The sequence below is a fragment of the Rhinolophus ferrumequinum genome, chromosome 18 (genome assembly GCF_004115265.2).
Source record: "Rhinolophus ferrumequinum isolate MPI-CBG mRhiFer1 chromosome 18, mRhiFer1_v1.p, whole genome shotgun sequence".
Classification (NCBI taxonomy): Eukaryota; Metazoa; Chordata; class Mammalia; order Chiroptera; family Rhinolophidae; genus Rhinolophus; species Rhinolophus ferrumequinum.
The window spans coordinates 4,295,017-4,319,761 of record NC_046301.1 but is presented as its reverse complement, the minus strand read 5'-3'; the positions used below and the strand labels follow the sequence as shown (position 1 = coordinate 4,319,761).

Below are 24,745 nucleotides of genomic sequence, written 5' to 3'. Positions count from 1 at the left end.
GGAGAAAATACCAGCACGTTAAAAAGCAAAATAAAATTTAAGATTCAGTGCATTTGGGTGGGTGATTTGCCTTTTTCAAAATTTTCGTTTTACTCTGCACTACATTACACTTGACTTTAGAACACAAACACGAAGGGAAAAGCAACAAAACTCAGATACCCTGGACTGTCATTATTATGAATACTGACTGTGGCGCTTGGGGCGCTGTTATCCACAATCAGACTTACATTTGTTTACTATTTTACACAGCTTGGAAAGTCTTTTTCACATTTGTATCTAAATTTAGAGTAGGTTCCAAGCTACACAGAAAAGTAAACTTCTGTATGTGGTTCTTGGTTATTTCCAATTGCTTCGGTGTCTTATCTGCTGAATGGTTAGGTGCTCTTTATAGCAAAAGAGCTGATCACAGAGAGTAGCACATGGTAAGTGCTCTGAAATGTTTGCTGAGTGAGTGGTAAGTGGAGACTAATTTTGCCTGTAAGGCTGCTCTACTCCTGTGCAGAGCACAATACTCCCTGATGAATACACATTAGCTGCCACCATGACATCTTCCGATCCTCCTTGTCTTTCTTTCTCTTTCTTTTTGAAAGTAGTTTTTCTTTTCTAATTATAACCTTAAAACATGAGTTATAAATCAGTTCTTTCTGTGTGTGGCAACTGTAAGAGGTGCTAAATCTATGCAAAGGCTTTAGTGTTTGCAAAATACAGCCCAAAAGAAAGGAAACTCACATTTAATCCCACCATCCCAAATAACTACTGATAGACTTTTCGAATCTCTCTCTACCTCTTTATCTTTTTCTTTAAATATAGGACCATAACGTGAAGGTTGTTTTCGAAACTTTTTTGTAGGTGGATTATAAATATTTCCCCAAGAAAATATTTCTCTCTCTCTCGTGCCCAGTTATACAGTTGTAGCAACATTTACTTAACTGATTCCCTGTTTGAGACAGTTAGGTTGAATTCAGTCTTTTACTATTGGGAACAATGCTACAACAAACAAACTTGTATTTAAACCTTTGTGCATATTCACTTTTGTTTTTTTAGGATAAATTCCTAAAAGTGCAATTGCTGAGTGAAAGTATAGAAAACTGAAGGCTCTGGATAGGTACTTCACAGTGCTCTCAGACAAAGTAAGACCAGTTTGCTCATCTCTCCATTGCGTGTGTGTGTGTGTGTGTGTGTGTGTGTGAGAGAGAGAGAGAGATGCTCTCAGCCTCTGGTAATTCGCTAGATCCATCGTTGCATTATTATTCTTATAAAATAGCAGCATTCTACCATTTCTTCTTCATTACGTGGACTACTTCTATAAAAAGAAATTACCTCCCAAACTATATGGCTATCCTGAGATGCAGAGTACACAGGAAAGGCAGTATAAATACTCGCTTCTTTTCATGTACCCACTTCTGAAATAATGAGGACTTTTCTTTCTGGGGGAGGCTTGCTTCATTAATGTTCATCTTCACTAGACCCCCACGCTTCTGTTCTCTTTTCCACCTCGTCATCACTAGACCTGCTCTGCCATGCTTTCCAAAGCTAGCTCTGCTGGCTTGGGATTGAAATGTATAGTAGTATTACTATCTGTCTCTTATTGCTATGGACTGAATTACGTCCCCCCAAATTCTTATGTTGACGCCCTAAACCAGGGTGACATTTGGAGATGGGCCTTAAGGAGATAGTTAGGATTAAATGAGGTCATCAGAGGAGGGGGTGATACAATAGGATTAGTGTCCCTTTAAGAAGAGACACCAGAGAACTGGCTCCCTTCCTGCACATGCCAAACAGAAGAGGTAACATGAGTACACAGCACGATGTCACAATCTGAAAGCCAAGAAAGAGGCCTCAGAATGAAACTGACTTTGCCAGCATCTTGATCTTGGACTTCCAGCCTCCATAACTGTGAGAAATACATTTCTGTGTTTAAGCCCCCAGTCTGTGGCATTTTGTTACAGCAGCCTGAGCAGGCTAAGACACTTATTTATGCAATGTGTATCATTTATGGATTCTATTTGCTCTTCCTGTTGATCTGTTAGGATTTTGGAGAATGTACGGAAGAACTTGGATCAGGCAGCTGCTAATATCTAAAAGCATCTCGAAGCCCAGGCAATAGATGGGACAGTGTCCCCTTCATAAAAGTACCACGGGTGCTTTTATTATCAAAGATGTGATTGCCAAACCTGGTTCAATGTAAGCCTATTAGAAATGTTCCAGAGCAAAGGATTTATTTCATCCTATGTAGTGTATTTTTTCTTTCTTTATTATAGTGTGTATTTATTAGAGGACAGTGGAGTCCCTTCTCATCAGTAAGTGACACCTGCCCTTTGGAGCAAACCTGATAGCAGGAGTCCTTATCTATTGACAGGAGCAGCCGCCAGCTCAGTGACACTCTTAAAACAGCAGTATTGTGGTTGAGTGTGGTTTCTTGAGTCAGATCGCCTGAATTCAAATCACACATTTTAGGTAAATTACTTAATCTCTCCAAAACCTCCATTTTCTCATCTTCCTGATGGGGTTAAAAATAATTGTAAGTATTAAATAACATAACATATAGAGAGTTCCTGAAACATACGTAGTAAGCATTCAATCATCGTACAGATTTATTCAAAACAACCAACTTAGGTTATGGTATAAAAAATGGTTTGCCTTAAAAATATTTCAAATTTCAATCATTTTCTTGTAGAAGCAGTCATCTAAAATTTGGTATGATTATATACATTACTTGAAAATGTGCCACTAACTTCTTTCTTACAATAAGAGAAAGGGGCATCTAGGACAGCTCTGAGCCAATAGTAAACTTCCATAAACTTCCATAAGTACTTGTCGAGCGAGTGAATAAAACTCACATAATAAAATGATGTCACTGATTTTATTTCACCTCACTTGGGAGCAGACACAGAGGCTCTCGATTCTTCTGCAATCATTTTATCGTGCGGCGGAGCAGCAAATAAGCCCAGCAGGTCCTAAAACGACATCGTTTTTGACTCTGGTTTTTATCCATTAGCCTAGGGAAACATTGATTTTATTATTCGTAGTTTCATTTAAAGTCAGAGAGCCTATCACCAAGTCTGAGTGAGGACTTACTGTATGTGTGAGACGTGCGATAACTTGACTGCTCTGAAGTTACAAGGCTGGTCTGGAGCCTTGTTATCTCCGCTGACGCACGATTCCTTTTATGTATAATGCTGCTGGGGTTCATATAAGCATCACTTCTATCCATTGTGACATCTTCTTTCTGTCAAAATATGAGTGGTTTTTTCCCCACACCCATTCTCCAACACAAAATGGGTGTCCAGCAATTCAACCCAATTCCGACACTAGGTACCCTGAGTTAGCACAGATCCCCAGGTTAGGGCGTCAGGACCGCAAGACGGCCCCCATTCTGAATCCCACTCACAAGTCTCAGGGGCCACCTATACTTCTGACTGACCCATTATAAATTTGAGGGGTCTCATAAACCCTCCTCAGTTTCAATAATTCACTAGAACGACTCACAGAACCCCAGAAAACATTTTACTCACATGTATAGGTTTTTTATAAAGGATACAACTCAGGAACAGCCACATGGAAGCAATGTAGAGGGCAAGGTGGGGGGTGGAAGGGAGCTGGTGCCCAGCTTCCTGGCCCTCTCTGGGAGCACTAGCCTGAAGCAATCTAGGGGACCCACCCAGGGTCACCTCATTGGCACAAACTTAGGTATGGTCAGAAAGAGCTCCTTCTGAATCACAGCTCCTACCACTCAGGAAATTCCAAGGGTTTCAGGAGCTCTGCCAAGAACAAGGGATCAAGACAAAGAGTACGTTTTTATTATACCACACCCAGTTTTTGCCCCACTAGTCTACACTGCCCTGCTCCTCTGTGTGGCCAGCTATGCCCCAAATATGCAGGTTTATTGTTGTTTGCATTCACTAATACCTGAGCTCAGTGTCAGAGCAGTTAAATAAGACATGTCAAAATCACCAGACACGAAATAGTGTAGAGTAAGATTTAAAGAAATATCGCATCTACATAGAATCAGTTGCTTAATTCACTGACATTTCACTATTATAAATCACGTAGTGGTGCATCCTGTTTCTACCAAGCTTGAGTAGATTTAACTTCAATGGAATTTTCTTTGATTTTCCTGAGACTTGTTAATTTCTCTTTGTGATTTAGAAGTTCCTGCTTTACAACTGTCAAAGCTTAATGTCTGTGTTATGTTTTGAGTTAAAATACATCACTGATCATTGTTTTTTACTCATCTAGAGGCTGTTTTCCTAAACAAGTCTCTGAATATTCAGCATCCCTTCATTTGTTCTCTTCAATTGTTAGTAGTTAGTTGCACCAACAAAAGAACAAGAAAAGACAAAACAAAACAAAAACCCCAGACCACACTCAGGGTAGGTTCACTAATGCGACCCTAGGTGACTGTTCTTTTCCAGTGAGATTTTCCTCCATCTGACCACATCTTTTTGCTTGGGGCTCTTTGCCCTTTTGGATTCAATACCTCAATTTATTTCTACCTTGAGTCAAAATGTCAAAGGCAACCCCCATAAATATAACATTAGACAGCTCCGTACCCTCCAGGGCTTAGTACAAGAAAAAGCCCAGGATATATCCACATCTAATATTTCAAGATTGTTAAATACATTTGTATTTAAAAAGTCAGAACCTTAACTAATGTGTCTATGATAAAATGTCTCTGACAATCATGGATAATTTGTAGATTACTTTTAAGAACTGAGTTGATCACCATTATATTCAAGTTCCCTGCGAATCAGGCAATAACCACAGCTCCCTTATTGTGTTGAGGACTAAATGAGGCAACACAAGTGGTGTTTAGCAAAAAGCTTCCTTGGATCTAGTCTTATATATTCATCTGCCTACCCCACATGTCTACAGGGTGTCTTTATGCGGATGTCTAAAAGACATCCCAAATAAGAGCTCAAAAAACACTCGTCACTCCTCTAATTCCCCCCACTTTGCTCTTCCCTTGGATTTCCCTGTCTCAATAAAGGGCAACTCCATTTTTTCCCAGCTGCTTAGCCTAAAGGAACTTGGAGGCATCCTTGAACTAAATCTCTCTCTCTTTCCCTCTCTACTGGCTAAATTCAAATCATACCTTTTCTCTCCCTCTCCGCCACTGCCTACAGCTCTCTCCAAAACTCTAGCCTCTCTACGTGGATTACTGCCATAGCTTTCTGAGTAGTCTCTGGTGCCTTCACTCTTGCCTCCCTACAAGATACTCTAAACCCAGCAACCAAAGTGATCTTGCCAAAATATAAGTCACATCACATTACTCCTCTGCTCAACACCCTCATCGTCTCAAGAGTAAAAGCCAAGATTTTCTTAACACGCACAAGCCCTCCTTGAGCTGGCCCCCTTTTACCTCTAGTATTATTGGCCACAACTCCCCTTCAAGCTCCCTCTCCTCCAGTCACAGATTCCTCTTTGCTGTTGAACACACTGTAGACTGTGGGCACTGGCGACCTTGACAGGGAACTGTTTCCCCAGGAAGCCGCACGGCTCACTCCTGCTCCTCACTCCTAGGCCTGCCCAATGTCACCTTCTCAACCTTTGATCACCCTCTAGTAAAACACTGCAACCCCCATCTCCCGAGACCAACACCCCACAGTCCCGATCCTACTTAACCCGGCTTTGTAATTTTGCTATAGACCTTATCATTGTTAAAATGCTAACTAGACAAAAAAAAGAACTGCTGCAAATGGGAACGGGAAACGACATCCATAAGTAAAAGTCAGTCGAGAACCAGAACTAATAGTTACAGAACAAGCAAATGAATAACAAACGTTGAAATGTGATCAATGTCACTGGTAATTAGGAAAATACAAAGTAAAACAACAATGGAATACTCATTGTCAGCTAAGTTATGAATACATCTAGAGCTGACTTTGGTTGTAGGAAATTAAAAATTTTTACACAAAGCTGATAGAAATGAAATGCGCTATACAAATTTGGAAAGTAATCTAGAAGCATAATTAAAAATTTATACGCTTGTATCCTTTGACCTGACAAACTAACTTCGGTAAATCTATTCTATGTAAATAAAGTACCAGTATGTGAAAAAATATCTAGACAAATATTTCTATTATAGCGTTGATTATAATGACATTAAAAAGAAAAAAATATTAAAAAAACGGATATTCCATCATAGGGAAATAATTAAATAAATTTGGTCTATTCATAATTTTCAAATATTATTTGGTCATTAAAAATCATTGGCGAGAGCTTTATGTATGAACCTGGAAGAATGTTTAGAGAAATGAAAAATAAACAATTAGCAGATTAATATATAATATGACTATATTTTTATTTCAAAAAAAGAAAAGGAGGAAATAAATACCATATATACTTACATTTTTTTGAGCATACATAAAAATATGGAATACTGGTGTTAATACTAATTATCATAGTCAGGTGGAACTGAGGGAAGAGTATTAACTTTTGCTTTTTATCTTCTCTGTTGTTTGCTTGGAAAAATGGGCATACTTTTATAGTGTAAAAATATAATGAAAAAATATATAGGCTATTATTTGAAAATACGTAGCCCAGTGCTTTGATAAGTACATAATAAGCTTATGTATCATGTCAGAGGACCTTGATTTTTATCTCAATTCTCAAAAAGAAAAAAAGGTGACATTTAAAATGAGTTATATGGTTTTAACATTGAGTCGACCTAGGGTAGTTCCTTTCATTTACACATGAGGAAGATGAGATCCTCCTGCACATAGTAGGGTCTCGGTATATGGCCACCTGAATAAGTGAATGGATGCTTAACTACGAGGCAAGGAAACAGCTAAGTACTTGCTCACATCACAGCCAGTTCGAGGCAGAGGCACATCTAGAATCTAGATCTTCAGATTCCAGGTCCAGGGTTCTTTCCATGAGGACACAGGGTTGGGAGAGCAGTGTGGAGACAGATGTGTGTATCGCCTGAAGCAATGACAGGTTCATCTGGAAACCTCTTGTAAAAAACGTTCCCGCTCTAAATTTACCTAAGGCAAAAATCATGACCTCACAGTAGGAACCATAATGTTTCTTTTCCTCTTAGAAAGCTTATTATTTTTAGTTCTGGAGGTTTTGAAGCATACACAGTAATGCTTAGGAACTAATTTTAAGCACGTGAGACACAAAACAATGCCTACTAACCAGATGTCCTACTCTGGAGCCTGTTGTCAGAAGCAGGTGAGTGACCACACACCATTTTGCATGGGGCGGCCTTATGGTTTCTGTGGCAAGTCTTCCTATGGTCCTTTCAAGCACTAAAGAAAGCATCAGTATGGCTAACCAATTGTCGCCTTTTGTGGAACATTTGATGAGCATGTTTTCTGGACTTTCCTCACACCCCAGAACTTCCTCTCTTGCCCCCTACTCATCCAAGCTTGTCAGAAGCATCCACTGACGTGGCTTAGAGTCCATTCACAAATTAACCAGTTATTGCAGCCACGAAATTTCCCCCCTGACCTTCCACTCCTCCACTCTCCCCTACATACATTTCCACTTTTACTAATGTTCAGTCTCTTACCAAAAAATGACCTTTACTTTCACTCTCACCGAGCACATCCAAAGGGCCAGTTTCACTATGGGACGCTTCCCTCCTGGTTTCGTTCCACCTGAGATACTTTATTCTCCAGCACAGTTTTGGTTTTGTTTTCTTAATAGAGCCTGAGCAGAGGACTCGAAATGGCCAGTTGGGCTGGGGTTCCAGAAATCTGCTGGATGAAAAGCAACCAAAAGCTGTCTGAGGGAATAAAAACCAAAGCAAACAAAACACGTTGAGGAGAGGGCAGCCAACGGCCTCCTTGCTGGCAGTCATTCCCTATCATTCAATCAATTGCGCAGTGTCAGCCACACTTCTCTTTGCAGGAGACTGTGCTGTCATAGGGAAAGAATGTTTTCTAATCAGCAGTTCCTTGGTGGTTACCAAGTGCGTGGGGAGCTGCGAGCCGGTCAGGGCACGACAGGCACAGGGGTCTCTGCACGCGGGGACTGCCAGCGGCCTGCCAGCCGCCCAGACTCTGTGTAAAGATGAAAAACGTTGCCAGAGAGTGTGGAAAACCCCTCAGCCTGACAAGTTCTAACGAGGTACAGTTTTGAGAAATTGGGTCTAAATAAAGACTACTATAAAGTTTTTGAGAAAGCTTGGACTTGTGTAAAGAGTCCTCTTCTTACTTGCAGATTATGCCGAGGGCATTTGCAGTTTTTATAGTGTCTTCTTGGTGAAAACCCTCACTCTCAGGTCTGGTTGGTGTTATCTCTTTGGGTGAGAACAAGGCAAGAGGAAGTTCCTTTAGTGTGTGTGTGCCCGTTGGGGGCAGCAAAGTGGCTGCGATGTCTCAACCTACTCATAGAAGCAGTGCCAATCACCACCCCAGTGTTGTCAGGTAAGGGTTCTGCCATAACGGTGGTTTTTGAGGGGACACCTGGGCACCACTGGCCCCTGGGGTGCCTTTGTGTACCTGAGAAACAGGTGCAGCCCAAAAGACAGCTGCTGGCTTAGAGGGGAGAATGGATGACACCCAGCCTTCCCTTGTCTCCTGAGGGAAGTGCTTCACACAGCAACTCAGGCAGCTCCCCTGACAAGTGACCTCTGATGCCACCTCGGACAGATTAAGCTTCTTTCATTTCCTGTCTTACCTGAGGGTGTCGGAGGGGCACTTCTGCTCTGGACATTGTAGTTTGGGTTGACGTGACCTGTTTGCTCTCCTCTGAGACATTCTTCTCCAGCCACCCAGTCTGCTCCCACTGAGTTCGGGGGAATTTGGGAGATAAAAATCAGTTCAGGTATAAATTTTATCTCACATCTCTCAGCTTGTTACGGGTTGAAATCTTTAATCACTGGTTCCCAGTTGCCTTGCTTTTCTATCCCACTGACCCCAATTCACGGCCAGGAAGTGTGGGGTCCTTGTGTCCTCTGCCTATTTCTTTCTGCCAGGCAGGGGTATTTCTAAGCTTAGAGCCCCCTGCCCCAGTTCTTTTACTTCTAAATGAAAAGTGCTATCAATTTCTCAGCGAGCCTTACTGATGTATCTATCGGCTCAATAGCCTATCGAGAGTACAAGTATTTTACTAAACTTTTCTTAGCTTGTGCATTCACCCCTTACTGGTACCTCCAGGCCATGCCACTCCCCATTTCCATGAGCACTTCTAGGTTTCCTTTCCTCTAGATCTTCTTTTTCTGACTTTGTTTCGTTGGTTCGAACTAGCCATCTCCTCTTATCCTTGCACGATGCTCCCAGGTGGGCCCGCCAGAATGTTGCATCTGCATTCTCTCAAGTCTTTTTGTTTGGTTGGTTTTAAAGTTGATAAACTTCTTCATTTCTTTTACATCTTTGTATCTATCTCTAGCCATCACAGAGGCTCTCCACGCTTTATAAATGATCTCTTTAAGAGTTTCACATATTAAGATAATGTCTTTTGTAGTACTCTTCCCAATTCTTCATTTTTATTTTAAAAATTGAAAATACCTCAGAGCTATGCGTGTATTTAATGACGTAAAACGTTAGGGTCACATTGCAGATCAGAGTCACTTTTCAGAGGAGTTGTTCTCATAACATATCCATGATTTCGTGAACACTCTCTTTGAACCTACTTATATTTTCCAGTTATACTACATTTTTAGTTACCTGAAGGCAATTAATGGTCTTGATGAGCATAGCTGGCCCTCATAGGTCTTCTGAGACGTGATTGGTAGTTGACTTGACAGCAAATTCACTGTACGTTTGTTCAGAGGCAGGATAATATTACAGTTGTCATTGTTTTCAAGAAATCCTAGAATGTCAGCTGCACGGGAGCAGAGCCTTCTTTTTTCCTGCCTTGTTCATTCACATAATGTGTCCACCACCAAGAAGAGTGTCTGGAACTACCAGATGTTCAATACCTATTTGTTGAATGGTAAAATGTAGTCATTTTTTGTTTTGCTTTTTTACCTCCGTAGCACTGGGAGAACGAATTCCTAAGCAAACACTGCAGTGTCTGGTAAACTTCTTTGTAGCTGAAAGTTGAGGCCATAGTATCAGATGTGTATGTTTTGGGTTATGTTTTCTCTGAATACAATTATTCACCATGACGGTCATGTACTACTTTTCAGCCTAGTCCCATAAGCTTGTGTATCCTTCCCTATGGTTCATTTCTTCTTATTAAGCATTTTGGTTTGAAAGGCTTTAAAAATGTCATTGTTTACATTCTCTATCCTGCAATTTATAAAAAAACAAAAAACAAAATGAGATATTTCCCAGCCCAGGTCTCTGAGACACACCAAGTATTTATACTCATCCAGAAATATGTCTATTATCCATACCTTTTAGTTCTTTCCTGGCATCTACTTTTAAAAGCATGACAAATCATTTTTATATGTACTCAGTTTTAAAAATTGCCTTTGTCAATAATCTTAGTGAAGTTTTCACATGCATATTTTTCAGCCAAGCAAGATTTGTCCTTATAGAAACTTTTCTTTCCATAGTTTACTTTCATATTAGTGAATCTATATCATGAAATGCCCCGGCTCACTGATAAGCCTTTTGACTTTCTTATATGGCTCTTCTTATTAATTAAAATAATGTTAGCAATACTCTTTCTCTTTCACGGTAGTTAACTTTATTTTGAGGAAGATTCCTAAATTTTCTCTCAAATTCCTTCGAATTCTTGGGTGAGTCCCAATTTTTTGTTTGGTTCTCTTCACAGCTAGCCTTAGAATCAATCCAATGTGTACTTGAGCTTGGCCTTAGGTGTTAAGGAATACTCCAAATCTTCAACAATAAGTAGAAAATCAAGTGTCCTAACGGTGAACACCACTGCTCGTCCTTTGTGAGTCCAACTTGTACATTCCCCAGGAGCCTCACTGCCTTCTAGCTGGTTTTTGCCTGTCTTTGGTGCACTTAAATGTTCTATTTTATTAAAGTTCATTAAGCTGCATACTTTGAGCCAAGTCTGTTTGTGTTTGTTCTTGAGTGCTTTCAGCTGAATTCCTGTTTTATCCGTGGCTCTCTTTACTAAAGGAAAGGCCTTTAATACTCTGACAATGCCTTCATCAGAAAAAGTAAAGCTTTACATTTATATTTTACTAAACATACCCCTAATCCCAATGAACAAAAATACATATGTGCATATAAAGAAACTAGAGTATATCCACTATGACTATATTCTAAATAGTCTACATTGAAGTTGTATTATAAAAATTATTATACAAGTCTTTATTACAAAAGATTAAAATACTTGTTATCCCTATTAATTGATTCAGAATTTGCTGAGACTTGACTTTCCCAGGTGTTCATATTTATAGTTGATATGAATGTATATATTTTCAAGCAATTATTAATTTTTTTCATCATCAAAACTAAATACTTTCCCCTGGGTATTTTGTAATTTCATTTTTCTACAAATAAGTCTGACCGATTCTTTGGTTTTGCAAACCTCAGTGCAATTCTGAATTTGTGTTGAGCTCTCCATTATAGTCACCCACACACAGTTCTTGTACTATTTCCTGAGTTTTAGGTCTTCAAGACCAAATCGTGTATATAGTTCTTACTTTGCTTACAGTGTTTTTTTTTTAAACCATCCTTGTTATGGAATAAAGAATTATTTATTAAATCTACCTCTACTAGTATCACTAGTTGACCTGTTCTAATCATTTACCTTTGGCAAGCGACACAAATGCTACTGGAGAGAGCTGCCAGGTGTGTCATCTCTGAGCCTCCGTCTCCTCACTCTGCCAGTGCAGGCGGTTCCCACCTCAGGAAGGCCTTCTATGGACTGAAAGAGGCACAGCACAGACAACAGCTGGTGCAGTGCCCGGCTCAGTCAGTGAGTTCTGCCATCTCTGGGACTAGCCTGGCCCGGTGGACGCGTGTTTGTCCCATTTCAACAAGTGACAGATGAGTGTGGGTGAATGTCATTTCTTTAGTAGAATGACACTGGTTCCCATCCAACCTGTCAGCACTTATGAAAACACTGTCACCTCACCCACCAGCCAGTCCCTGGTTTTGCTTGGAATGCTACCCCTCCCATCCCATTGGACATCATTTGTTCCCCATCTGATCTCTGGAATGCCAGTTCTCTGTGACATGTGCTTCTGGTGCCAGGTATCTGACTTACCAGCTTTAGGAATTTCTCTTCTAATCTTGCACAGTTGCGTTTATACAAATTCTAAAGTTGTTTTTATGTCAATTCTGCAAAGATAGATGAAGAACAAAAAACGATTTTATACCAAGTAACATTCACTTTTCTGGTTTTCACATTCTCATGACCCTGGATAATTCCCAGCTGAATTAAATGGTTTGGCATTTTAAAACAAACAAAAAGTAGCCAGTATTTTTTTCCATTTCACTTAGGAATAAATGATCCATCCTCTGTAGTCAGAAATAAATAGACAAGGTCCATGGTTTTCTTTTATAGCTTTTGTCAAAAAAATAATACTGTGATAAAAGTCCACTTTAAATATCAGCAGTGTTCTTTGATGTCAAAGGTCGTATAATTGCGTAAAAAAAGTAATTAATTAAGGGGAAAATATCCCCTTTTATGCACATTTCTTTCTTTTGGAATCTCATCCTAAATCATGAGGATATAGGCTTGCTTGGTTCTGAAGGTTAGTGGGCATTCCACCAAAACGTTTTAAAGAATTATTTATTGAATTAATTGATAAAAAGTCTTTCTGGGTTTTAGTTTCTTTCAACTGTGCATGGCTTTGGGTACTAACCCATGTTTCCAAAGGCAGGCTTCCATAATCTGAAGATTTCAGCTGAGCTTGTATGTTTATTCTATATCCATGGGGGGAGGCGGGTGGGAGTGAGGGCAGGGGGTGGCGGCGAGTAAAATGCCAGCCACTACAGAGCAAAAGTTTTCTCCAGGTTTGGGGTTTTGTTTGTTTATTCTATGCTTTCGCTTTTTTCCTATTTGGGTTTTGAATGTCATGTGGAAATAGCTCATTTTATTTTCTGGAATCCTTGGGCTAGAACAGAGAACATCAGAGTAAATTGATTCACACAAATGCTCTTCTTCCACATTCTTTTAGAAAAGCAAAACAATACACTAAATTATCTTTTCTTTGTTTTGATTCACCCAAATTTCACAAATCTCAAAGAAGATTTATTGGTTTCCGTTTTAGTTTCTGCTACATAATGGAAGGTTAATTTCATTTTTTATAAAATGATTGCTACGTTGAGCATAAGATAATTTAAGTGTCAAATCAAATTTTATTTTTAAGGTTTAGAATTTAAGTACATTTTAAGTTTTAAAATAATTCCAAACTTATCAAAAATTTCTAAGAAGTGTACAAAGATCTTTTTTTCCCCTGAGCCATTCAAAAGTAAGTTACCATTGAATGATTTAATGTGCTTTTCCTACAACCAAGAACATTCTCCCAAGTAACCATAAGATAACCATCAATCAGGGAAGGAAAACTTTTCCTCTACCCTTAGGTTCAGGGTCAGGGGCTTGCTAATCTACTGACAAAGACTGACTCACAGGAAAAAGGGAACACACATTTATTAACATGTTTATTTGCAGGGGTGTTCACAGGAAAGAAATGAAACTCAAAGAAGCAGACTTGGGAGATCATATAACCTTCTTAACAAAAGAAAGAGGGTTTGGGCTCCAAGGGACAATGAACCGTAGGAAGTGACTAGGAGATGCATGGAGGAACCGATGGAAGATGAGAGACTTTAGTAAGGGTCACTCATGCAGACTCATCTTGGTGCTAAGAGTCACTCTTCACATCCTGGTACAGGAGAGGGGCAATATTCATGCCAGTTCCTCAAAGGACAATTGATGTCATGCCATAGGGAGATCAGGGGATGCATTTGTTGAGTCTTAATTGCCTTCAGCTCAAGATAATCCTTATGTCAAAGTGTCCTGTTAGGGGGTGGCATATCCTGATCCCTTTCACATCAAAATCACAAAATGAACACAGATGCAAGACTACCATCTAGTTCTCAAACCCATTCAGTTTTTTCCCAATTATCCTGTTCATGTCATTCATAGGGAAAAAAGGTCCATTTCAGGATAATAAATTGCCTTTCGTTTTCATGGTGTTTGGGCTCTTTCAAGCTTGTACAGCTCCCCAGTCTTTGCTTGACCTTCATGACCTGACACTTTAGAAAATTATAGGCCTGATGTTCAGCAGAATGTCTCTCAATTTGCTTTTGTTAATATTTCCTCATAATTAGATTCAGATGATGCATTTTTTGGCAGGAATATCACAGATGTAAAGCTATGTTTTTTTAATGCATCCTATCAGATGGTCAATTTGGATTTTTCTCATTACAGATTATTTTATCATTTGATTATTTTCTGCCAAGATAATCCAATATAAAGTTATTTTTAATATTTCCTTTAGTATTCACTAAGTATTGGGGGAGGGAGATCCCATGAAATTGTGTAAATACCTACTCCTCATCAAACTTTCAGCCACTAGTTTTAGCATCCATTGATATTTCTTATTTGAATTATTACTATGATGGCTGCCAAGTAGTGATTTCTTAATACCATAATTTCTTCTCCATTTATTAGTAGGCATTCCAATATAAAGAAAAGATGTTCCCTGTCCCCACTGGTATTTATTTAAAATTTTTATAAGTATAATTTAGCAAATTCCTATTTCATTTAACAAGTTATAATGCATTCTTATCATTATTTATCTTGATTTAATTGGTAGCATTTTAAACAAATTCTTTGAGTACTTCCTAATTTCTGGCACAAAAAGAAATTCTAAGCTCATCAATTTCACATCCATACGAACACCGCAAAAAAAAAAAAAAAAAAAAAAAGAATGAATATGGACTACTGAAATCTTTAACAAAATCAACTTGCCACCTCCAATAGGAAGAAAGCTATTTAGTGTAAATATGTTACATTAATATTAAACAATGAGTACAACAGTACAACATAAAAAAACGATTAAAAAGAAATATAATTTTTATCAAAAGTTTTAAAATAAGTAACACAAAATAACTTAACTACAATTACTACACATGTGTACACCACACAATTGTCCCCCTACTCTCCTGAACTCAAAATTCAAAATGAAAACCTTTGCAATGATCAGAAACCAGTGTTCACCGGAACTGAATGCAGAGTGCCCTCTAGAGGCATCATTCAATAATGCAACATTTCCACCTGCAAATGAACCGATTGAAATCTCCGTAGAAGGTTTCCAGAAGCCTTCGCCTTAAATACATAGGCTTACTCTACACATTATAATAACTGACCATGATTTGATTCAGCATGTTAACCTCTGACAAAGCTAATGCAAGGGATCTGGCAAAAGATGACTCACACTTTATCAGCTGGGAGAAAGAACTGGGAATATGTCATCAGAAGGCTTAAAAAGACATTAAGTTGCCATATGTCAGTTTGTGACTTTTGGTGAAGCTGTTTTGAAATCTCTCAAAAAACTCACACAGAGGGGATGTCTTCCTCATTCATTCCATTATTTCCTCAACACCCATAGACGAATCAGGTGTAGACTGAGACTGGCAAGCATGTCACTTGTCAGCCTTCTCTTGGCTCTGTACCTTTGTACGTTCCTCTGCGAACCCAAACCAGCAAACCTGCTGATAGATTAAACCAAGACTTATATCTAGAAATGAAATTCCAAAACATCTGTGAAAAACTCACATTTAAACTAATAGTGTAGGTAAACAGTATTTAATGATCAATTAAACACAAAGGTAAACTATTTCTACTATTATAAAAATATTATACGGCTCCCACGTATATGGCATCTAAATTACTTAATACCTCACACATAGTTACTAAAAGCCTCTCTTCCTCATCATTTTTGCTATAATTTAAATAAATTTCAATAAAATTATTTTATCAATGCTGTTCCTTAAAAAAAGTGCTTTCAAATATATGTCCCAAAGAAATTTAGCTTAAACAATATTGATTTAAGAGAATAGTTTTAAGACGATATTGTTTTATTTGTGGTGATTTTTACCTAAATCCATAGGCAATAAATATCACTGTGATACTAGGGAAAATATTATAATTACTAGAATGACTCAAAATTTGGTCTTCCAAATCTTCCTAGACGATGTCACAACTCGGTATTGTGTAGAGATTTGAGAGATATAGTTTGATAAATTTAAAAAAAAAACTATAGTTGACACAAGAATGTGGATCTATCAGAAGAGTATATCAGACCTAAATTATTCCCTTGCTTTTTTGATATAGACACAACTATAAAACATATTATTTAATGTTCCTGTTGAAATGCTTATTGCCAAGAACATTATAAGGGAGAAAAATTCTTTTCTCTAGCAGTGTGCTCATGGCTCATTGTGCCTGCACACACAAAATTGTGATCCTTTCTTTTTGGGGAATAAATCCTTTTTAGTGACAGAAAAATAATTATTTTCCCTACTCGTCTTAGGTCTTGGCTGGGGCTCTGTAACCAAAGATAGTTTCACAAGAGAAAAGCATACAAATTAAAGTTTTCTGAGACATGGGAATCTTCCTATGAAAATGAAGATCCCCCCCAAAAAAAACCTAAGTGCTCTTATACTAGGTTGAACAAAGAGAAGCTTTTGTGGAAAAGTAAAACATATATGGGTGACGCCAAAGGAAGATAAGAATTATTGTAACCAGGTCTATTTGCACAGAATTCTCGCATGCTTGATGACTAGAATGTTCCTTTGCTCCTGGTACAGGAGACGCATCTTTCACACTGGAGTTTTATCTCCCATTGGCAAGAAGAAAAGATCAGAACACTCTTCCTTCATCTGCTCTTTTTCAAGTGCTATTAGCTCAGGATAATCCTTATGTTGAAGTGGCACGATTGGGGCTGGCATATTTTGCCACCCTTCAATAGTAGCAATAAAATATATGATTTTCTGTGCATGTGTAGCTAGTTTAATTCTGTTCTCCAGATGTTCATCACTAAATCAATGCGTTTATTTGCACTGCGGAGAAATGGTGCAAAAGTATTAACCGGCTGTTAGAGTCAGTGCTGAGGTTTCCCCGACTTGAAAAATCGATGACTTGTTTCTAATGCGATCAGAAGTATGTTTCCTATCACCTCCATCTTTAAGATTATTGACGTTTTTATAGTTTTTGAGAGAGAACGAAATTTTAAATAAACAACATTGATGATACATTAAAACAACAATAACAACAAAAACACCCTACTGGCCCATGAAACTATCAAGCTGTGTCGTTTGTGTATCCCTGTCAAGCGTACATTTGGTGCCATTTGAATGGCAGGGAGAGTAGCAATGTTTGCGTGATTTCTTCATTTTCTTCCCTTTTCCATACAAGAGTCCCCGCTGCCCGGTGTAGAGAAACTCACCTCTTCACCCACCTTGATCTTGAGGCTCAGCCCAGCCATGAGGTCTAAAAGGATGTCATTTTTCTCTTATTAAAAACTCAGACAGCTTGTTAGGAGAGAATTGTGCTTAATTCTTGCCTTTGGATAAGGTTTTAGCCTTATTATGTTTCCTTCCGGGTGTCAACCTGACTGTGGGTGTAATTCCAGGAGACTGATTGCAAAGGACTTCTCAAGTCCCAAACGCCTCCACACCCCTGCTTCCCGTGAAGCTCAATGGCTGGTCGCAGAAGGGCATGTCCTGTTCCAGTTCTCATCACCCTTAAGCCTTTGTCAGCTCCTTTTCCCAGAGGCAGCTGTATTGAGACGAGGACGATGAAATCCCGTGGGTCCCGTGGACAGCTGCACCTGAAGAGCAGCCGCAGCCCACGGGTAGCTTCTTAATAGGAGCTTCTCCTCCTTCAGGGCACTGCTATCCTTGGTGACCTCAGATCTAGCTGTTCGCAACTACTTGTTCCCTTGGCAGATATTTCAAATCACCCTGAGGCTCTGGAGATACAAGAATAAGCATCCTGCCCCTGTCTCCAGGGCTTTGTAATCCAATAGAGGACACATGTGCACGAACACGCCATCACAATAAAGTGCAACAAGCTGCGTAATGGGGGAACGCAGGTTGCTATGGAAACGCATAGTTGGAGCATCCCATGCAATAGGGTTCTGTGTCCCTCCCACAGTTAAGGTGAGAACTATAGAATGGCTAACATTTAGCCAGGCAAAAAGCCAAGGTGTGCGTGTCTTGGAATATCTTCTGTCAAAGCTGTGTATTTGCAGATACAATACCTGTCTGGGTATGTCACTGTGCCCTTGGGACGGGAGGGTTGTACACGGGCAGCGCGTTCCAGGAGGAGGCCAAAGCTGTCCCAGTGGACAGCTGCAGAAGTGGTTTCTAGAACTTCGCTCACCATCTGCGGCCTGAACAGCACCTACAGCTGCTCCGGGTCTCTGCTCCAGCAGGCTCCAGCCCATGTTCCTCCCGGGGGAGCCACTGGCAACAGTTCAGCGACCTGGCGCATCACAACAACAGAGAGGAAATAAACGGGGATCCAGCAGAGAATGCAGATTGAGGGAAACAGAGTCCTTGTTGATAAGAAATGTCCCCATCCTCCCAGTTTTCTTTCAGACAGGCAAAGACCGCTTTAGACACTTATCTAAATTATTAAACCACATGGCCTTGGGTGAAACTCTAGAAATATTTATTGTTGCTAAAGGCCAGCACTACAGTAACAATTCTCTGAGCGAACCTTTTCTGTCCTACTACCTTCTGAAACCACAAAGTTCCTCTTTACTAAAATAATTCAGACCCCAGGACTTGTTCATCTAAAAGACACGCAGAGTGCTTCCTTTCCTGAGTAATTTGTTTCTCCCCCGAGTAGCCAGGAGCATACTCAGGGCACTAATCCTAACAACCAAAGGAAAACCTAAACATTGCTGCCTGGTGGTGGTGTTTCAGACAACGCTTCTCATTCTGAGTCACCAAAGGCTACAATTACTGGTATTTGAGCATCTGGAAGCATTGCCATTCTAGAAGAACCGGCTATCGATTTTTCCTGGTCTTATACTTGAAAATGTGCTTTGTTCTCTAGCATCTCCTCTGAAGAGGCTTGGCTTATGACGTACGATCAAAGCCTCAAATGTGACATTGGCAGCAGGCTGGGAGGAAACATGGACACTTGAGGAGGGCGAGTGTCTGCGGAAAGCACACGAAAGACCCCAATTCTTGCCCGGGCTTTGCTCTCTCATGTAATCCCTCCAAGCCTCATTTCTCTGTCTTCTAAATGCAGGAGACAAACAAAATCATCTTCAGTTATTTCCAAGATTGTGGTTGTCTGTTTGTCTATTGAATGTGATTATTTCTTCAGGAAATTATACTTCTTGTCAGTAGTAATGAGCTAACCATAGCATGTAACCATCCAAACCGAGTTTGGTGGATTTGGGGTGTATGCTCACAACCAAATCCAATCACTACCAACAACGGGAAATTCAAGGGTCTTAAGATATAGACCTCCAGCAGGGTTAACACGCGATGCACGAAAAGTTAAAAACATAAATATCAAACAAATATAAAACGCACATATGTCCACGGTTTTAATTCAACTCATTAATTAATGAGGTATCCAGAAAGATAAGAAGGCTCATTCAAAGAGCATTTGAAGAGTTGGGTATTTGCAGGCAATTTAATAAAGAAATGTTAGAATAAGATGGTTAGAGTAGATACAAAACTGGTTAATGCCCCACAAGGCAGTAAACAATAACCTAGGAGATTATCTGTTTTTCTTGTTTTGTTTTTTGTTTTTTACCAGACAGAAGTCTACAAATCAACAATGTCTAAGCTCTAATCAAATAATAACATTTACATAACTAAATGATCCTTGGATGAGCCTACCAAACAATGACATTCACAGAGAAGCTGTATTCTGTGCGTTACTGGGTAATTTTTTAGAAGACTCTGTACTGGAGACCCCTGCGTATGTAATAAAAGTCTGAGGGCCCTGGATAATCCTGCAGCCTGTTCACCTCTTCCCGTTCTCTCTGGGGCCTGCCTGGGTTACTGGGCAGATCATGCCTTCCTGATGGTAGTTTAGGGGAAAACAGCTCACACAACATACATAACTTAGGGGAAATATTAAAAAAAAAAAAAAGTTTCAATGTCACATTGGCTGAACCTACTATCCTATTGATAAAATCTAAATCATATTAACATCATTTCTACTTATTTTTCATGTTGATTTGTTCTTATGAGTGAAGGGTAGGAAGGATGGATGGTAACCAGGAGATTGATATCCACGTACGTTAAACTAAGCGATGAATCAGCCAAGAGTCCAACAGGAATTTACTGGACTTCACTGAATTCTGTCCTCCTCATCTCGAAGAACCCTTCGCCTAACAATATTGCTTCTAAATTCTCTGTTCACTTGCAATTTAGTAAGGAGGCCACCAAAAATTAAGATTTTAGTAATAGTGTTTGATTCAAAGAATCATTTCTGGATTTTCATAGTTCCTCCTTGTTAAAAAAAAATAAAGTATATACGTAGACAAAAAAGCCACAATGAGATGTGATTTTAAAGTGGTCACTCATGACAATAACCTAGGTTGGGTCAGTGATTTTTTGTTTTTTGGGGAAGTCAAGAATTTGATAAAAACTATAGACCCTTTCTTCAGAAAGAGTCAAGGAGCATATAACACATACGTTACTTTGTATTTAATTTGATTTGGAATGATTCATGGACCCCTGAATCCCATCCATGGATCTTTGTCAAGAACTCACAACCTAGAAAAAAGAAGGAGCCTCATAAAAGACAGGTGTGTGTGAAACATCTGATCCTCATAGCCTGTCTCCCGAGCCTGACCTAACCTCTGACTGGAAGTCCTCTACATTTCAATTGTGGGCAATAGTAAGTTGTTTTCTTTGGAATTAAAGCAGAAATGTCCATCAAAATAGAAAACCTAAACCCAATTATTTGTGAACTACACAGCCCTCGATGGTCCTGCTGTATCGACGACTCCTAAAATCACCAACAGCCCAGTGGTAAAAAGTCATGGGCTTCAGAGTACATCCTTACTCTGCCCCTTGTAAGCCAAATGACCTGAAGAAAAGGGACTTAACCTCACTGAGGCTCCATTTTCTTATCTGAAAAATAAGGATGATTAAGGGACAGGCCCAGAGCATAGGTTGCTGGAGCCATAACCCTCGGCTAGTAGCTGAGTAGAATCAGGGACTGGGTCCCAAGGCGGGGATAATATGTACCCAGGAAAACGAAGGCAAGATTATTTAGGATTTGTTCTACTTGTGTTGACAAGTTTGCTTGAGTGGTTTTCTTTTTATTTACTCTACACCAAAACTTGGGTCATAATGTTATACATATTAGGAATATAACTGTGCTACATGCAGTTATTTAGTGTTTTAAAAAACAAGCAGAGTTTACCAACTTTAAGTCTGCCACTCAATGTCAGAATTTTGAGGCCTCCAAAAATTAAGATTTTAGTAATAGTGTAGGAAACAAACCTTGATAAACACCATTATCTTCTGTAAAATAAATCTAAGACCAATTGGCACTAATGAAATGTAATGAATTTCACTAATTAGAAACAAAATGTAAAACTATTTTCATCTACTAAATTCTTATATTGAAGAATAATTTCAAAGATTTGCTAAGATATTATAAACCCAAGTAAGTGACAAGGCTGGCTTTTACCTTAGGCGTGACAAAACTTTCTGATTATCTTTTGAACCAAATGGAAATGTTTTTGTGCTTTTTGAGTTTTTTGTTTTGTTTTGTTTTCAGCAACACACTAAATTTATGGTTCCTGTTTCCCAAACTCATTTGTTAGAATGTGTGGTAACTATGCCAGGCTCTCAGGATAGGAACGGTGGTCCCAATGTTGAGCACCTACAACATTTCTGGCCCTGAACTAACCATCGTACCTATGTGATCACTAGTCCTACTCACAGCCTCACAATGGAACACTATTTTCCTCTTGTTATAAACCAGGCCAATAGGGTTCATAGAAGTTAAGGGACTTACCCTCAGTCCCGTTGTTGTCTTCACCTCGAAAGCGTCGTGTAACTTAGTGAGGCGGTGAACTTCCTAAGCCCAAGTTTGCTCATCTGTAAGATGCAGGGAATACTGATGCTTCAGTAGATGGCTGTGCCCGCTGAGTGAGAAAATGTGTGAAACGCCGGCTCCCTGTATGTGCTTAGTCCTGGTCATTGTTATAGACTGTGAGAATCCCTAAACTGGCCTGCATCTTACTCTATCGCTTTGTATAAATGTGCAGGTAAGTGAAAACTAAGCTCCAGTATTCTTTAAAGTGCTCTTAGGACTAAATGAATCCAAAATGAGAGGAGAGATGGCGGATGCTAGAGCTTACCAACCACACACAAATAACACTTCCATGCAATTCACAAGCTCGTTGTCCCCTTGAAGAATTCCTCATTACCTTTGTAAAATGTGACTTTCCCATGTCCCGCTGGGCAGATGTGAAAGCATGGAGCTGGACAATGAAATCCTGGATCTGATTGAGAGGAGTGCTTCTCCTGATCCCAGAGGGGTCGCCGCAAGGGCCATGCTGAGTCACAGAAGTTCACATTCTCTACAGGTAAGAAGAACACCTTCTTTCTAGTTTGTCTCAAGGCACCCTTCAGCAGTGTGTTCACCGAGGAGAACTGATGGGGACAGTCCCCCAATCACTTACAGTAATGTTCTTCCTTGATGCTGAGATGATAAAACTAACCAGTGTAAAGTTCTCTTACACAGTCACTTCCTGTTACTAAAGAAACCCTTGGCAGAAGCACTTTGCAGTTCAAAGAGTGACACCAGGCAATTGTCACTACAGGAAAGCGAGGAGTAGCTCATGCAATTAGAATGTTTAATGCAGTGACTACTCCTTTTTCGGGAGGAAGTAACCCAGTTTATGTAAACCTACTTACACTGGGTTACTAAACTCAGCATAGTTCATGTCCATTTTAAAAAGAACAAGCAAGGTTTTCCGGATTAAAAGCGTTGTTTGAATTTCCTCTTGTCTCAAGATATTTGTCTGTGGTGCTTTATGTAAGCAAATAGAATTTAAGGGTAAGCTCAAGTTAGGGATTTTGTGGATGACTTTATAGAAATGCTGCATAAATGACATAAATGACAACATAAAGTCTTAAGCTCTGTAGCTCTCCCAAGTGAAAACTGTCTATAATGATTTCTAAAAAATTTAATGTAAGTACACTTGTCTGACATTTAAAAAATCTGCATAACTTACACTTCTGCTTTGGTTCATTATAATTCGTGCTCATTGTGGAAAAGTTAGCACAGAAAACTATAAAAATCATGTAGAGACAGATTTACTGTGGAGCGAATGAACAAGGATTTACTACTGTATCTAATTTGCATTCACAAATCTATACCTTTTTCTATAAAAGGAGGCCCTGGAATCGCATAAGCCTCAGGCCTCACTAAATGTAGATGTGCCTCTGAAACCTCCTCTGAAATCTCCACGGCTCCTAAAGAGCCTCTTAGCATTTCAAGTCTGTGTTTCTCTTACACACACACACATACAGACACACACACACACACTCTGTTTGTTAAACTTATCCCTTTTCACTTAATATGTTGTGTCTACCCCTGTACCTCTTCCTTTCATTCATTTTTAAAATTTTTCTTTTGGCAAGTTCCTAATACTTTCAATTCTTCACAAGCTAATATTCAAAGAGTTTCTGCCATAGTCTTTGCTGAATAATAAATAAATGCATTACATTTAGCCATGGTAACAATAAAAGGAAAAAGGCTTTCCAAGTCTGAACCTTTTCCCTCCAGTAATTTCAGAGAGAAACTTAAGGAGCTAGTGCCTTCTACATGTATTGTTCAACTGGAATTAGATCTCTAGGCTATACTCATTAAACTGTCTCCTTATTTTCAAATGTCTTCCGTCTTTGATTACTGCATGGGACAGAAAGCTGCATGGAATCATTATATACCATTGTGTGTAGTCCTATGTGTGTAGTCTGTTCACACTGGCAACCTGAGTGCAATCACTGGCGAAGGGCCTGCCCACCGACCCACACGTGAGGACGATAACTCCCACCTGGCTCCGGGCTCAGTGGCCAGGCGGGGGCATCCTGCCCAGCGGCTTGGCCATCTCCACGTGGTCCCAGGGTGGACACAGTCAAAGGCACTGCTGCTTGTCAGCTCCACTTAGAGAGGCCTAGGCAGATGGAGACTGTTTCAGAAATGTACAAAAATTCTCCTCTTGATTCAGTGCACATGCAGAGCCATCCAGTCATGTGAAATGTGACTTCCCAAATGTGCTTCGAATTCTCCAGTGGCCACTGGGGCTTCTCCTTTCTTGTGCAACTATAACGTTTACTCGTGTTCGATGCAGGGCCTTCCATCGGCAAGTCCCACGGAGCCCCTGGTTAGCACAGTCCTCAGGGGCACACAGCTAATTGGGAAGTCAAAGGAGGGGGGCCTCGTCGAGCTGGCTAGTGATGGCTGCAGGAAGAGGCTACGACTTGTCCAATTCATGGAACTCAACGTTTTCTTTTCTCTAGTGGGAGCCAGCAGCATCTCAGGATTTCTCCTTTCTCAAGGCTTGTAAACCAGAAACAAAATTTGAGTCCCGGCCTTTCCTCTTCAGTGTGCTTTCCATGCCTCACAAGCTTTTTTATAGGTGCTGTTAAATGTACACTATACTTTGAAGACAATCCAGATAAGCATCTTCACTAAAATACACACCACCTCACTCATCTCAGGGACAGAGCTCCGATTTGACATCGTGGGGATCTCCTCCCCTTCTTCCTCATTTATTGGCCAGTATTTCCTTGTTACAAGGGTCCCCTGAGGGACTCTGCCTGGTAGTCACAGCTGTGCGCCCTACTGTGTCCACCTGGACTACCAGTAACCCCAGTTCCTAAAAAAGGCAGACACCTCCAGGTACAAGGGAAGA

At 39.8% G+C, this 24,745-nt stretch overlaps 1 protein-coding gene and 1 long non-coding RNA gene across 2 annotated transcripts in view; one reads left to right on the top strand and one right to left on the bottom strand.

Annotated features, from left to right (window-relative positions):
- TNIP3 (TNFAIP3 interacting protein 3) overlaps positions 1–24,745 on the top strand; it is a 75,215-nt gene that overhangs the window by 5,030 nt on the left and 45,440 nt on the right. Inside the window, exon 2 of the mRNA XM_033133393.1 lies at positions 22,291–22,411. Coding sequence (XP_032989284.1) covers positions 22,301–22,411 — 111 coding nt within the window. The 5' untranslated portion in view covers positions 22,291–22,300. The remainder of the gene's footprint in view (positions 1–22,290; positions 22,412–24,745) is intronic.
- Positions 6,469–22,367, bottom strand: LOC117037423 (uncharacterized). Its single transcript, XR_004425519.1, has 7 exons — positions 22,253–22,367; positions 12,088–12,161; positions 11,629–11,745; positions 9,105–10,187; positions 8,632–8,739; positions 7,520–7,709; positions 6,469–6,989 (listed from the first exon to the last, which is right to left on the bottom strand). It is a non-coding gene; the product is annotated as an uncharacterized LOC117037423 (long non-coding RNA).